This window comes from Lepidochelys kempii, chromosome 28 (genome assembly GCF_965140285.1).
Source record: "Lepidochelys kempii isolate rLepKem1 chromosome 28, rLepKem1.hap1, whole genome shotgun sequence".
Lineage (NCBI taxonomy): Eukaryota > Metazoa > Chordata > Testudines > Cheloniidae > Lepidochelys > Lepidochelys kempii.
In genome coordinates this window covers 2,538,174-2,552,638 of record NC_136407.1, presented here as the reverse complement: position 1 = coordinate 2,552,638, position 14,465 = coordinate 2,538,174, and the positions used below count along the sequence as shown (strand labels likewise).

The 14,465-nt window shown below is 67.0% G+C and overlaps 1 protein-coding gene and 1 pseudogene across 8 annotated transcripts in view; one reads left to right on the top strand and one right to left on the bottom strand.

Annotated features, from left to right (window-relative positions):
- Window positions 1–1,823: 1,823 nt before the first annotated feature.
- LOC140904171 (protein mono-ADP-ribosyltransferase TIPARP-like) lies at window positions 1,824–8,711 on the top strand (annotated as a pseudogene). The gene is made up of 5 exons (XR_013635092.1): window positions 1,824–2,347; window positions 4,001–4,142; window positions 4,743–4,921; window positions 4,995–5,241; window positions 7,211–8,711. The product of XR_013635092.1 is annotated as a protein mono-ADP-ribosyltransferase TIPARP-like (transcript).
- A 1,051-nt stretch (window positions 8,712–9,762) lies between these two features.
- Window positions 9,763–14,465, bottom strand: part of CHD3 (chromodomain helicase DNA binding protein 3) — a 66,969-nt gene continuing 62,266 nt past the window's right edge. For all 7 annotated transcript variants that reach the window (XM_073326780.2, XM_073326784.2, XM_073326778.2 and 4 more), the window contains 6 exons: window positions 14,187–14,295; window positions 13,310–13,442; window positions 12,685–12,880; window positions 11,184–11,347; window positions 10,509–10,626; window positions 9,763–10,359 (listed from right to left, as the gene is read on the bottom strand). In XM_073326780.2, coding sequence (XP_073182881.2) covers window positions 10,256–10,359; window positions 10,509–10,626; window positions 11,184–11,347; window positions 12,685–12,880; window positions 13,310–13,442; window positions 14,187–14,295 — 824 coding nt within the window. In that variant the 3' untranslated portion in view covers window positions 9,763–10,255. The remainder of the gene's footprint in view (window positions 10,360–10,508; window positions 10,627–11,183; window positions 11,348–12,684; window positions 12,881–13,309; window positions 13,443–14,186; window positions 14,296–14,465) is intronic.

Here is a 14,465-nt window from a genome sequence, read left to right as displayed (position 1 = left end):
CCCCTGCAGCGCAAAAACACGGCTACGCGTCTCGCCGGTTGGCGGTGGTTTTGCCAAACTGTCCCGCTGGGGGCAAAAAGCTTCTCAAAAAAGTCAAAAGTGGCTTGATATTTTTTGGGGTGGGGGTGGAAAGGATCAAAAGGACACTTCAAATTTCCTTCCACGGGACGGGGTTTTAAAAATCACCAAAGCCTTCGAAGAACCGTTGAAACCCGGCGTTCGGTTCGCCTTGGCCTTTTGTTGCGTTGAAATTTATCCCGCCCGACTTTTGGTTTGCGTCGGCTGAAAAATTGCCCAGACGTTAAAGACAACATGAAGATCTATTCGAAACTGCTCTGGGTTTTGGGCGTTTCCAGGCATGGAATTTTTGGAAATTTTGCCGAAACGTTTGGGGTTTGTAACCCGTCAAAATTGAAACAGTTTTCACTCGCGCCGCAGTTTGGCCTTTTTACGGCTCTGTGTTTCTCCAAAAAGTCCCCGCAAAAGTTTTGTTTCGCTCCAAACGCCGTCAAAAACCATTTTGTCCCCTGCCTGTGAGCTGCAAAACCCACCGCTCTCGGTCCGGTAGAGAGGGCCCAGCCCAGGCCGACGCACAGATGCCGTTTCTCTTCTCTCGGCTTCGCCGCGTCTACGCTGGGGTTTTGCTCGGCAGAGCCGTGTTGCTGTCGGTTTTCGTACGCTTGACCGACACGGCCAGGCTTGAAGTGCCCATCGAGTCAGCCAGATATGTGGGAAGAGCGTCGAGGGTTTCAAAAGATCGCGGCAAAACTGATCCGCCCCCTTTAACGGAGCGAGCAGACACCGGCAGGTGACGGGATCACCGTGGATCGGACACACGGGACGGCTCGGGTTTTTTGGGATTTCCACCGCGCCGGCCTTTTCGAGAAGCCGACCCAAACTGGCTTCAAGCCGGGACGGTTTTGTTGGGGAAAATGTCAAAACACCCCCCCCCTCCAAACAAACAATGGGGTGAAACTGCCACAAATTTGCAACTCATTTCGCTGTCCCCTTTTTCTTCCAGGGTGTGGGAGGTTTCAGATGGAGAATTTTGCATGAAGAGACCTTGGCAATCTTTGCTCGGGGTCTCTCAGATCTCTTCCTAAAACACGGGATTTACCCCCGCTCTAGACATCAGTCCCGAATCCCACCCCCTCAAGCACCCCAGACAGACCCTCATTAGCCCTGGAGCTGGGGGGAGGGAGTCATCACACCGGATCAGGCCCACCTTGCTCGGCGTCCCGGCTCTGCCGCCGACCGGCACTGACTGAATTGTAGCTAGGAGCCAGGACTCCTGGGTTCTCTCCCCAGCTCTGGGAGGGGAGCGGGGGCTGGTGGGTTAGAGCAAGGGGGGGCTGGGAGCCAGGACTCCTGGGTTCTCTCCCCGTCTCTGGGAGGGGAATGGGGGCTGGTGGGTCAGAGCAGGGGGGGCTGGGAGCCAGGACTCCTGGGTTCCATCCCCGTCTCTGGGAGGGGAATGGGGGCTGGTGGGTCAGAGCAGGGGGGGCTGGGAGCCAGGACTCCTGGGTTCCATCCCCGTCTCTGGGAGGTGAACGGGGGCTGGTGGGTCAGAGCAGGGGGGCTGGGAGCCAGGACTCCTGGGTTCCATCCCCGTCTCTGGGAGGGGAACGGGGGCTGGTGGGTCAGAGCAGGGGGGCTGGGAGCCAGGACTCCTGGGTTCCATCCCCGGCTCTGGGAGGGGAACGGGGGCTGGTGAATTAGAGCGGGGGGGTTGGGTTCTGTCCCCCAACACTAACCCTTGCTCATTCTCTGTCTCCCTGTTTTCCAGCTCTCCCCGGGAGGATCGGGCCGTGTCCAGGCGCCCCATGGCGGCCGGCAGTGATGCCCCCGTAGCCCCGCCGCCCGCCGTTCGGCGTTCCGCCCCCCCATCGCGCTGCGGCTCAAGGCCCAGGCGCGGCTGCTCCCCCGCCGGCCCCCGGAACCGGGCGGGGCCGCCCCAGCCCCCCCGCCCGCCCTCCGCGGCCCCCGCCGGCAACCCCTACGGGGAGAGGGTGGAACTGGCCCTGCGGGAGGCGGCTCCGGAGCCGAGCCCCGAGGCCGGGCCCGGGTGCGAGGAGCTGACCTTGGACCACCTGCTGGAGATCGTGGCCCAGCTGGAGTACCACACCCGCCCCGAGGACGGGGTCCGCATCTGCCCCCACTTCCTCCTGGGCTGCTGCTTCTCCGGGGCCCGCTGCCCCCCGCACCGCACCCTGCTGCCCTACCTCTGGCAGCTCTGGTGGAGCACCAGCCTCCCGCCCGGCTGGCTGAGCGTGGGGCCCGAGGCCCACGGGGCGCTGGAGCGGCTCTACGGCGACCCCGAGCGCACCCACGTGCGGGCCTCCTACCAGTGAGTGCGCGGCCGGGGGGAGCCGGGACGCCTGGGTTCTCTCCCCGGCTCTAGGAGGGGAGTGGGGGCTGGTGGTTAGAGCGGGGGGCCCTGGGAGCCAGGACGCCTGGGTTCTCTCCCCGGCTCTGGGAGGGGAGCGGGGGCTGGTGGTTAGAGCGGGGGGCCCTGGGAGCCAGGACGCCTGGGTTCTCTCCCCGGCTCTGGGAGGGGAGTGGGGGCTGGTGGTTAGAGCGGGGGGCCCTGGGAGCCAGGACGCCTGGGTTCTCTCCCCGGCTCTGGGAGGGGAGTGGAGTGGGGGCTGGTGGTTAGAGCGGGGGGCCCTGGGAGCCAGGACGCCTGGGTTCTCTCCCCAGCTCTAGGAGGGGAGTGGGGGCTGGTGGTTAGAGTGGGGGGCCCTGGGAGCCAGGACGCCTGGGTTCTCTCCCCGGCTCTAGGAGGGGAGTGGGGGCTGGTGGTTAGAGCGGGGGGCCCTGGGAGCCAGGACGCCTGGGTTCTCTCCCCGGCTCTAGGAGGGGAGTGGGGGCTGGTGGTTAGAGCGGGGGGCCCTGGGAGCCAGGACGCCTGGGTTCTCTCCCCGGCTCTGGGAGGGGAGCGGGGTCTGGTGGGTTAGAGCTGGGGGGGGGGGGGGGTTGGGAACCAGGACGCCTGGGTGGTTTGTTCAATGTCCCCGAGTTACCTCGATTGGTGTCAGGTTGGGGAAAGTCGTTGACAGGGCTGGGGGTGGGGGGCATGGGCTGGGGCAGGATGAGGGGCCGGACGTGTGGGGTGTGATCAGGGGGCAGGTAGGGAGGGGTACACACGGGGGCAGATGTGGGGGGGGACAGTTCTGGGGGGGGAGCAGGCATTGGGTCTGTGCTGGACGTGGGGTACAAGGGGTCAGCTGGGGGGTGTCGGGTTCATTGGGGCACGGGAGGGGGGCAGGTTGGGGTAGAGGCCGGGGGGTCGCCTAAGGTGTAGCTCTCAACCAGGGGCCCGGGGCCCCGACCCCACCACCCGGGGCTGCCGCTGAAGCCTGAGCACTGGGGGGCGCGGGGGTCCCAGGCTGTTGCCTTGTTTGCTGCCCCCTAACGCCGGCCCCGGCTTTGATCTGCAGAAACCCAGTTCTTGGGCCACAGCACGTTGGGGGGGCGGGAGAGAACCCCCGACCTAGGGGACAATGGGCATTTGTGCATGATCCTGGGGACTCTGGGGCGGGAGTGGGGGGCAATGGGGCAGTGTTTGGGGGGGCTAGCGTGGGGGGGAACGGGGCAGTGGGACAGGGTTTGGAGGTGTGGGGGGCTGGCGGTTTGAGGGGAATGGGGGCAGTGGGGCAGGGTTTTGGGTGGGGGGACTGGTGGTTTGGGGGGAATGGGGCAGTGGGGCAGGGTTTGGGGGCATGGGAGGGAAAGGGGGCAGTGCTTGGGGTGGGGGGAATGGGGGCAGGTGGTTTGGGGGGAATGGGAGCAGTGGGGCAGGGTTTGGGGGCATGGGAGGGAAAGGGGGCAGCGCTTGGGGTGGGGGGCTGGCGTGGGGGGAATGGGGGCAGTGGGGCAGGGTTTGGGGACTTCAGGGGCTGGCAGTGGGGGGAGCAGTGGGGCAGGGTTTGGGCTGTGAAGGGAATGGCCGTTTAGGGGGCAGTGAGTGGGTAGCGGGGGGCAGTCGGGGGTGATGGGCAGGCCCCAGCCCAGGCCCCCCCTGTGACCCCCGTCTCCCCTCGGTCCGGCGCCTCGAAACCCCGCCCGCCCCCGGCACCCCCTTCCGCACCACGAGGACCTACTGCTGGAAGGCGCTCGGCGGCTGGGAGCCCGACAGCGAGGTGCGCCGGACGCCGGGGTTCCCTCCCCGCCACGGGGGGGCGCTGGGGGGCTGGGAGCCGGGATGCCTGGGTCCTCTCCCGGGCTCTGGGAGGGGAATGGGGGGCTGGGGGTTAGAGCCGGACTCCTGGGTTCTCTCCCCGGCTCTGGGAGGGGCGTCGGGGCTGGTGGGGTAGAACGGGGGGGGGGGGGGGGGGGGGCTGGGAGCCAGGACTCCTGGGTTCTCTCCCTGACTCTGGGAGGGGCGTCGGGGCTGGGGGGGTAGAACGGGGGGTGGGGGGGGCTGGGAGCCAGGACTCCTGGGTTCTCTCCCTGACTCTGGGAGGGGCGTAGGGGCTGGTGGGGTAGAACAGGGTGGGGCTGGGAGCCAGGACTCCTGGGTTCTCTCCCCGGCTCTGGGAGGGGCGTAGGGGCGGGTGGGGTAGAACAACGGGGGAGGGGCTGGGAGCCAGGACTCCTGGGTTCTCTCCCCGGCTCTGGGAGGGGCGTCGGGGCTGGTGGGGTAGAACAAGGGGGGAGGGGCTGAGAGCCAGGACTCCTGGGTTCTCTCCCCGGCTCTGGGAGGGGCGTGGGCCGCTGACCCCTCTTCTCTCCGCCCCCAGCCCTTCGCCCAGAGCATCGAGGCGGCGCTGCGGAGCGGCCAGGAGGAGGCGCTGTGCAGCACGGCCGACCACGGCTACCGGCTTGACCTGCGGGCCGGCTCCCAGCGCAACCTGGCCACGGGCACCCTGCGGGCCCGGCCTGCCTTCCGCGCCCCCGCCCTGCTGCTGCCGGAGCTACGGTGCCCCCCCCCCCGCCGCGCCCCCCCCCCAGCCGGGCTCACGGCCCCCTCACCCCCTGCCTCGCCCCCGCAGGACGCTCTCCGGCAGCCTGCACCCGGGCCCCCTGCCGGCCCCGGGGCCCCCCGCCGGCCCCGCCCTACCCCGAGACCTGGGCACCGCTGGCCCCCGGGCCGGACTGGCAGCAGGTGCCCGTGGCGGTGGAGGAGTGCGGCTTCCGGCTCATCTACGGGCTCCTCCACAAGAGCCTGCCCGAGGCCCGGTGCCGCCTGGAGCGGGCACGGCGGGTGCAGAACCCCTTCCTGTGGGACAAGTACCAGCGGTGAGTGCCCCCCCCCGCGCCCCCCAGCCCTGCGCCCCCAGCCCTGCCCCCCACGCCCTGCGCCCGTCGCAACCCCCAGCCCTTCCCCGCACCCTCTGCTCCCTGCCGCGCCCCCTTGCCCTGCCCCCGCTGAGCCCCCACAAGGCCTGCGCCCACCACTCTCTCCTAGCCCTGTCTGCACTGTGCCCCCTGCCATGCTCCCCCCTAGCCCTGCGCCCCCCCTTCCCCGTACCCCTGTCCCCCGCGTCCCACCCACCCTGCGCCCACCCACACCCTGTGCCCCTCCAGCCCTGCCCCCCCACACCCTGCCCCCTGGCCACGCCCCCCCCTTTCCTTGCCCTGTCCCTCTCACCCTGCATCCTCGGCCACACACCCCAGCACCTGCCCCTCCACGGCCCCCCAGCACCCCCTAACCCCTCCCCCTGGGCATTTCCTGGGTGCAGAGCCCCTTCCTGTGCAACAGGGACAAATGGAAGGGTGCCCGGCTCTAACCACCACTCCCCTCCCGGAGCCGGGGCGAGAGTCCAGGAGTCCTGGCTCCCAGCCCCATCCTGCTCTGACCCACCAGCCCCTGCTCCCCTCCCGGTGCCGGGGCGAGAACCCAGGAGTCCTGGCTCCCAGCCCCGCCCGCTCCCCTCCCGGTGCCGGGGCGAGAACCCAGGAGTCCTGGCTCCCAGCCCCCACTGCTCTGACCCACCAGTCCCCGCTCCCCTCCCGGCGCCGGGGCGAGAACCCAGGAGTCCTGGCTCCCAGCCCCGCCCGCTCCCCTCCCGGTGCCGGGGCGAGAACCCAGGAGTCCTGGCTCCCAGCCCCCACTGCTCTGACCCACCAGTCCCCGCTCCCCTCCCGGCGCCGGGGCGAGAACCCAGGAGTCCTGGCTCCCAGCCCCACCCTGCTCTGACCCACCAGTCCCCGCTCCCCTCCCGGCGCCGGGGCGAGAACCCAGGAGTCCTGGCTCCCAGCCCCGCCTGCTCCCCTCCCGGCGCCGGGGCGAGAACCCAGGAGTCCTGGCTCCCAGCCCCACCTGCTCCCCTCCCGGCGCCGGGGCGAGAACCCAGGAGTCCTGGCTCCCAGCCCCGCCTGCTCCCCTCCCGGTGCCGGGGCGAGAACCCAGGAGTCCTGGCTCCCAGCCCCCACTGCTCTGACCCACCAGTCCCCGCTCCCCTCCCGGAGCCGTGGCGAGAGTCCAGGAGTCCTGGCTCCCAGCCCCATCCTGCTCTGACCCACCAGTCCCCGCTCCCCTCCCGGCGCCGGGGCGAGAACCCAGGAGTCCTGGCTCCCAGCCCCACCCTGCTCTGACCCACCAGTCCCCGCTCCCCTCCCAGCGCCGGGGCGAGAACCCAGGAGTCCTGGCTCCCAGCCCCGCCTGCTCCCCTCCCGGCGCCGGGGCGAGAACCCAGGAGTCCTGGCTCCCAGCCCCGCCTGCTCCCCTCCCGGCGCCGGGGCGAGAACCCAGGAGTCCTGGCTCCCAGCCCCGCCTGCTCCCCTCCCGGTGCCGGGGCGAGAACCCAGGAGTCCTGGCTCCCAGCCCCACCCTGCTCTGACCCACCAGTCCCCGCTCCCCTCCCGGCGCCGGGGCGAGAACCCAGGAGTCCTGGCTCCCAGCCCCGCCTGCTCCCCTCCCGGCGCCGGGGCGAGAACCCAGGAGTCCTGGCTCCCAGCCCCGCCTGCTCCCCTCCCGGCGCCGGGGCGAGAACCCAGGAGTCCTGGCTCCCAGCCCCGCCTGCTCCCCTCCCGGTGCCGGGGCGAGAACCCAGGAGTCCTGGCTCCCAGCCCCACCCTGCTCTGACCCACCAGTCCCCGCTCCCCTCCCGGCGCCGGGGCGAGAACCCAGGAGTCCTGGCTCCCAGCCCCGCCTGCTCCCCTCCCGGCGCCGGGGCGAGAACCCAGGAGTCCTGGCTCCCAGCCCCGCCTGCTCCCCTCCCGGCGCCGGGGCGAGAACCCAGGAGTCCGGTGTGTCCCCCTGCAGGAAGCAGAGCCACGTGAGCCGGCAGACGTCCCCGGAGCAGCGGCTGCGGAACGAGCGCCATCTCTTCCACGGCACGTCGGCGGGCGCGGTGCCGGCCTTCGGCAAACACAACCTGGACCGCCGGCTGCCGGGGGAACACGCCGCCCTCTACGGGCAGGGCAGCTACTTCGCCTGCCGCGCCAGCTACTCCCACCCCTACGTGCCCCCCGCCGAGGCCGGCCTGCGCCACGGCTCCCTCTGCAAGGTGCTGGTGGGGCGCTCGGGCCTGGGGCAGCCGGCCCCCGCCCCTGGACGCCGGCGACCCGGCCAGCGACCTGTACGACTCGTGCGTGGACAGCCTGAGCGACCCCCAGATCGACGTGGTCTTCGACGGCGACCCGTGCTACCCCTACTTCCTGCTCCAGTACCGCCAACTGGAGGAGGTGGTGAAGGTGGCCTGAGCCGGGGGAGGAACCCAGGCGTCCGGCTGTGGGGCCCCCCCCCCAGGATTCTCCTGGCTGCGGAGTGAGGGGGAAAGAACCCAGGAGTCCTGCGGCTGCCCCCCCGGATTCTCCTGGCTGCGGAGTGAGGGGGAAAGAACCCAGGAGTCCTGCGGCTGCCCCCCCAGCCCGGCTGTGGAGTGAGGGGAAAAGAACCCTGCTGCCCCCCCCCCCCACCACAGGATTCTCCTGGCTGCAGAGTGAGGGGGAAAGAACCCAGGAGTCCTGCAACTGCCCCCTAGATTTTCTGGCTCTGTGCTCAAGGGGGGACGGGGCTGTGCCCCCCAGGAGGGGAGGGTGGGGGTGGACACAGGGACGTCCCGTGGAAGGGGCCAGCTCGGGTGTGATTGGTCTGGGTTGGGTCCAGCAGGAAGTGATGTCACTGGACCCGACCTAGCCATGCAGGGCCAAGCAGGAAGTGATGTCATGCTATGGGCCCCAGCAGGAAGTGACGTCCACCAATGGGCTTGCAGGCCTTGACATCATGTATGAAGGCTACACCTGGCCATGATGTCATTACAGAGCCAACCAATGGGGCGCTGCGACTGGAAGTTGCCTCGTTTGACCCTGGGAGGCCCCGCCCACTCTTACAAACCGGATTCTGATTGGGCGTAAACTGAGTCAACAAAGCATGGCCAGCAGGAGCCCCTCCCACTTTGCCAAACCAGCTCCCGATTGGCAGAGAGGGCAGCGGCGCTGGGCATCTCCTGCTGCTGCTTTAATAAGGTGGGGGGGCTGTTGTAGGGCCCAGGCTGGAACCTGGCCCCATTGCCCCCCAGCAATAAACCAGGCGTGGAGCCTAGGCCATGACGTCCGTGTTCTCTGTGGGGCGGGGGTTGCTCCCCCGGGAATGGGCCGGAACGAACCTTGCCTCAGTTTCCCCACCTGGCTCTTTCTTTCCAGCCGAGCCCCCCTGGAGCAGAGATGTGGGGCCGGGAGGGGTTCTTCCCACCCCGCTAGCAACTCATGGTTCCTAGCAGGGGCCCCCCCTTCCCCAAGGGAATGAGGCCCCCCCAAATCCAGCACCCAGGGGGCTGCTTCCCTTCATTTCCCCCAGGTCTGCCTGGCATGGGGCCACAGCCAGCCCCCCACTCCCCTCCCAGAGCCAGGGAGAGAACCCAGGGGTCCTGGCTCCCAGGACCCCCTGCTTTTGGTGAGGTGGTCCTGCCTTTCTGCTCCAGTTTACACCCAGGGTTTCCTCTCCAGTAAGACCCTCACACCTGTACCCCCGTCCCCTCACCGCCGGGCTGGGGGGGCTCGTGGCTGCCCCGTTTCCTCAGGGCTGGCGGCAGGGCCCGGTCTGGGGCTCGCCCCTGCTGCAGACTTTATACCGGTGCCTCACTGAGACCCCTGCAACGCCCCCCTCGACTTGGGGGCCTCAGGCATGCTGGGTGAGAGCAGCCCCGTGGTCCCGGACCCCCCCCTGTGACCGCTTTGAGTCCTGCCCAGTTTGCCATGTTGGGGACTGCGGCTGCTGCCCCGTCACTGGCCCTTCCTGGCTACTGTGGGATCAGTTCGGACCAGCCGGGTTTGCCAGGACAGGCCGCAGCGGGAAATGGTCACTGGGTGCCACAGAGAGACCGGTGATGTGGGGCAGGGGAGAGAAATGGGTGTGGAGTGGCGAGGGGGGGCTGGACAGATTGGGGGGGGGTGCAGGGAGAGACGGGGCCGTGTGAGGGTTCTGTGGGGACTGATAGAGACAGGTAGACAGACAGACAGGGTGCCGGGGAACGGCTACGTGGGCGGACAGGCGGGCGCGTGGGGATGGACAGGGGTGTGGGGGCAGGCAGGCGGGCGCACGGGGATGGAGGAATGGACAGGCGGGCACATGGGGACAAGTGGGCATGCGGGGACAGACAGGTGTGTGAGGACAGGCAGGCGCATGGGGTTGGACAGGCGGACCTGCGGACGGGGACAGGCGGACGTGCAGGGACAGGCGTACAGCCGTGCCAAGAGGAGCAGCGGGCTGTGGTGGTCTTTGGGGAGGGGCTTCCCGCTGTGGGGGCACGGGGCCCTGCCCCACTGCGGGGCTAGGGAGACCCCCGCCCCCCACAAACACAGCCGGAGGCAGGGTCATGTAGCCAAGGAAACGGTGCCTTTATTCCGCGCGGTTTAAACAAGAAGTGATGCGAACTGCCGACAATCCGGAGTGACTCCTGGCGCGCCCCCAGCCGCCCCGCCCCCTCCAGCCAGACTGCAGCGAGGTAGAACTGCCCCCCTGCCCCGCTTTGGGATGGGGGGCGACCTTCCCAGGCCCGGGGGGGCCACCCCCACAGTGGGGTGCCGAGGGGAGGGCCTGGGGGGCTGGCGGGGGGCACCCCATACAGTATGTGTGTGTATATATATATATATATATTCATATTTATAGAGTAGCCGGCAGGGCGGGGGTCCCAGGACTGGACCCCCCCGTCACCCACCCAGGCTACGTACCCTCCCCCCAGGGGGGGGAAGCGGGGTCCCGTCTGGACAGAGCGGGGGTGGGGCCAGTATCATGCCCCCCTCCCCCGGGGGAAAGAGAGAGAGAGGAAGGGGGCTGCCCCTGCCCGCGGGAGGGGAGGGGTCCCCGTCAGTCGTCGATACAGATCACCTCGCCGGCCCGGGGCTCCTTCTTCTCCAGGGGGTCAGCGTCCCGCTCCCTCTTCACCAGCACCGGGGGGCCGTTGGTGGCGGCTGCGGTGAAGAGGGGGGAGTGGGGTGAGAAGAGAGAAACCCACCAGCCCCCGCTCCCTGCCCAGAGCCGGGGAGAGAACCCAGGAGTCCTGGCTCCCAGCCCCCCCCTCGCTCCGCCCCCACCATGCCCTGGACCTGCGGGTGCTGACCTGTGATGAAGGACCCAGCTGGCATCTGGCTGTAGTTGGCGCCCGCCATGGGCAGGGCTCCGGCGCTGAAGGAACCCCCGAAGCTCTGGGGGGTGGCGTACGGGCCCGGCGGGAAGGCCTGGAAGAGAAGGCGGGGGGAGGGGGCAGTGACTCTCCAGGCCCATGGGGGGTGGATCAGGGTGGTATGGGGCCTGCAGGGCCGGGGCCTAGGCCCCCCAGTTATTACAAGGTCCAGGGGGGTAAGGCCAAGCCCCCCCCCGGGCATTATGGGGCCTGTGGGGGCAGGGCTAAGCCCCCCCAGTGGTTACAAGTCCTGCGGGGGCATGGCCAAGCTCCCCAGTAGTTCCAAGGCCCGTGGGGGGCAGGGCCAAGCCTCCCCCCCAGGTGTTACCGGGGCCCGCAGGGGCAGGGCCAAGCCCCCCCAGGCGTTATCGGGCCCTGCAGGGGGCGGGGCCCGTGGGGGAGGGGCCAAGCCCCCCCCCAGGTGTTATCAGGGCCCGCGGGGGCAGTGCCAAGCCCCCCCCCAGGCGTTACTGGGGCCCGCGGGGGCAGGGCCAAGCCCCCCCAGGCGTTATCGGGCCCTGCAGGGGGCGGGGCCCGTGGGGGAGGGGCCAAGCCCCCCCAGGCGTTACCGGGGCCCGCGGGGGCGGGGCCAAGCCCCCCCCCAGGCGTTACCGGGGCGGTCTGCGTCTCGTTGCCCTTGTTGGCCAGGCGGCTAAGGATGCTGCGCTCGGACATCTGGAGGCGGGCGGCGATGGGCGGGATGCGGGACAGCGTGGCCGGCAGGCGCGTCACGTCGGCCTTCATGTCGCTCAGCAGCTCCTCCAGCTGGTTGAGCACTGGGGCGCGGAGAGACAGAGAGAGGGGGAGAGGCGTCAGGCGGGGCGCGGGGGCCAGGCCGGCTGCGCGGTGGGGGCCCCGCCCCACCAGGGCCGAGCCAGCCGGGGTGCCAGAGGCAGAGCAGGGCCCTGCCCCGTCTCCCCCAACCTCCGTGTCAGGTCGGCTCAGCCCAGAGACCATCGAGTGGGGAGGGACATTACTCGGGAGTAATTACATTACTCAGGGGGATGAATACTCCAGAGATAGTCGGGGGGATACTCAGGGGATGAATACTCCAGAGATACTTGGGGGATACTCAGAGAGATGAAAACTCCAGATACTCAAGTGATACTCGGGGGGGATGAATACACCAGAGATATTCAAGTGCTACTCGGGGGTGGGAACGTGAATTCACCAGAGATACTTGGGGGAAGAATACACCAGAGCTACTCGAGTGGTGATACTCAGATGGATGAATACACCAGAGATACTCAAGTGATACTCAGGGGGATGAATATGCTGGAAATACTCGAGTGATACTTAAATACACCGTGACACTCGGGGAGAATTACACTGGAGATACTCAGCAGGGACCGCTGTACCAGAGTTACTCAAGAGGATGAATACACCGGAGATACTCACATGATACTCGGGACGGGAATACACCAGAGATACCCATCAGGTGTGGGGGGGTGTGATGGTGAAGTAATGCACCAGAGATACGCAGGAGGTGAAGTACACCAGAGACACTCACATGATACTCAGGGTTAGGAAGGGAGGTGAAATACACCAGAGATACTCACATGATACTCGGGGAGAAATACACAAGTGATACCCAAGAGATACTCAAAGGATACTCAAGAGATACACCCGCAATACTCAGCAGATGCTCAGGGCACACACCAGCGATACTCAGGGCATACACCAACAATACTCAGCAGATACTCAGGGCATACACCAGCAATACTCAGCGCACACATCAGCGATACTCAGCAGATACTTGGAGGATAGTCATCAGATACGCTAGAGATACTCCAGGCATACCCATCTGATATTTGGGGAATACACCGGAGATACTCGGGTGATACCCCAGAAATTCTTAGCCAATTCTTGGGGGGATACTCAGCAGAGGTTTGGGGATTACTCAGCAGATACACAAAGAGATACTCAGAGGATACACCAGAGATACTCAGAGGATACACCAGAGATACACAGAGCAGGATTAAGGAGACAACCGAACACAGCGGCATTTCTGATCACAACCCCACTTTAATGATTCAGAGAGCACGGTACAGAGGATGCTTTGGACGTTACAGACACCGTCCTCTCCGCGCCCGCCTGCCCGCCCTCCTCTTACCCTTGTGAAGGACGGCGTTGGCAGGCTTGTTGCCAGCCAGGGACTCCTTGGACAAGTGCTGGTGGCTCTCGGCCAGACACTCGACCTCGGCAAAGCGGGTGTTGAGCGCCATGGCCGGGTGGCTGGGGTCCTGGGTCATGTTCAGGTAGGCGGCTCGGCGCAGCTGCTCCTCGATCACCAGTGCCTGCTCCAGGAGCTGCGGGGAAGGGGGCAGGAGAACTGGCTGAGCCACCCGCAACCCGCAGGGGCACAGGGCTCACGGACTGTCACCAGCCCCTCTGCCCTGACCCTCTACACCCCACTCCCCTCCCGGTGCCGGGAGAGAACCCAGACGTCCTGTCTCCCAGCCTCCCTGCTCTAACCCACCAGCCCCCATGCCCCTCCCAGAGCTGGGGAGAGAACCCAGGAGTCCTGGCTCCCCACCTCCCCTCTTCTGACCACTAGCCCCCACTCCCCTCCCAGAGCCGGGGAGAGAACCCAGGAGTCCTAGTTAGGATTCTCCTCTCCCAAGGGCATTGTGACCCCGCTGTTAAGAGCGGTCCTGGGCCCTGCCTCCTGCCCCCTTCCCACCCACCCAGCCCCGCTGACTCAGGGGTCGGGGGGGGTCCCCACTTCCCACTCCTACCTTGAACCTCCTGGCCAGGAACTTGTTCTTCATCTCCAGGAAATTCCCCTTGTTGGCCTCGGTTTTGAAGGGCTCGTTGATGATGGTGAACTGGGTGTCGTTCTGGATGTCCTGCCAGCGGGCGTAGCCGTGCCTGCGCGGGGCCGGGGGCGCTAAGGATCCTGCCGGGTGGCGGATGGGGGCTGCCCCCTTTGCCTCTCCCTCCCACTCCCAACCAGATGCCCTCACAGGAGGGGACAGGGCTCAGGGATGCTCCGGAGAACCCATCGGGAATGGGGGTGCCAGGGAAGCTTGGCAGGTTGGGTAACTGGTTCAAAATAACCAGGCTCTCTGGAACTTGTGGGTATCAATCCGGCACTGGGGCATTAAGTAGCATCCTGTGGCTGGGAGTTCCACAGGGAAATAGGTTTTTGGGATCAGTGATATCCAGTGGCGGGGAGTTCCACAGAGAAATTGGGTTTTGGGGATTGGTGATATGCAAGGCAGGGAGTTCCATGGGGAAACTGTTTTTTGGGATCCGTAATATTCAATGGCAGGGAGTTCCACAGGGAAATTGGGTTTGGGGATCAGTAATATCCAGTGGTGGGGAGTTCCACAGGGAAATGTTTTTTGGGATTGGTAATATCCAGTGGCGGGGAGTTCCACAGGGAAATTGGGTTTGGGGATCAGTAATATCCAGTGGCGGGGAGTTCCACAGGGAAATTGGGTTTTGGGATCGGTGATATTCCATTGGCTGGGGAGTGTGGGGGAGAAATTGCGTGCTGGGATCGGTAACACCCCACAGCTGGGGGGAATTGCGCGCTGGGATGGATTAGACACTTTGAAATTGGAGGGATCAGATTCCCCGTCCCTGGAGCCAGGCCGCGGTGAAGGATACAGAACGATGCCAGCCAGCAGCCAGTAGTCCTGGCGCCGGTGCCAGATCTCATTCAGCTTCCCGGAGGAGATGGCCGCCCGCTCCTCGTTCTGCCACAGCGTGTGCAGCTCTGCGGAGGGGAGAAGGCGGGTGGTGTGAGATCCGCGGGCGTGCCCACACCATCCAGACGCCCCCTTCCCAACCGAGATCAGGGCCCCGTCGCCGCACAGACTGTCCCCCTCTCCCCACTCTCCGCGCCCGCTCTTCAGACACTAGCCCCGGCACACCAGGGGCGGCCTC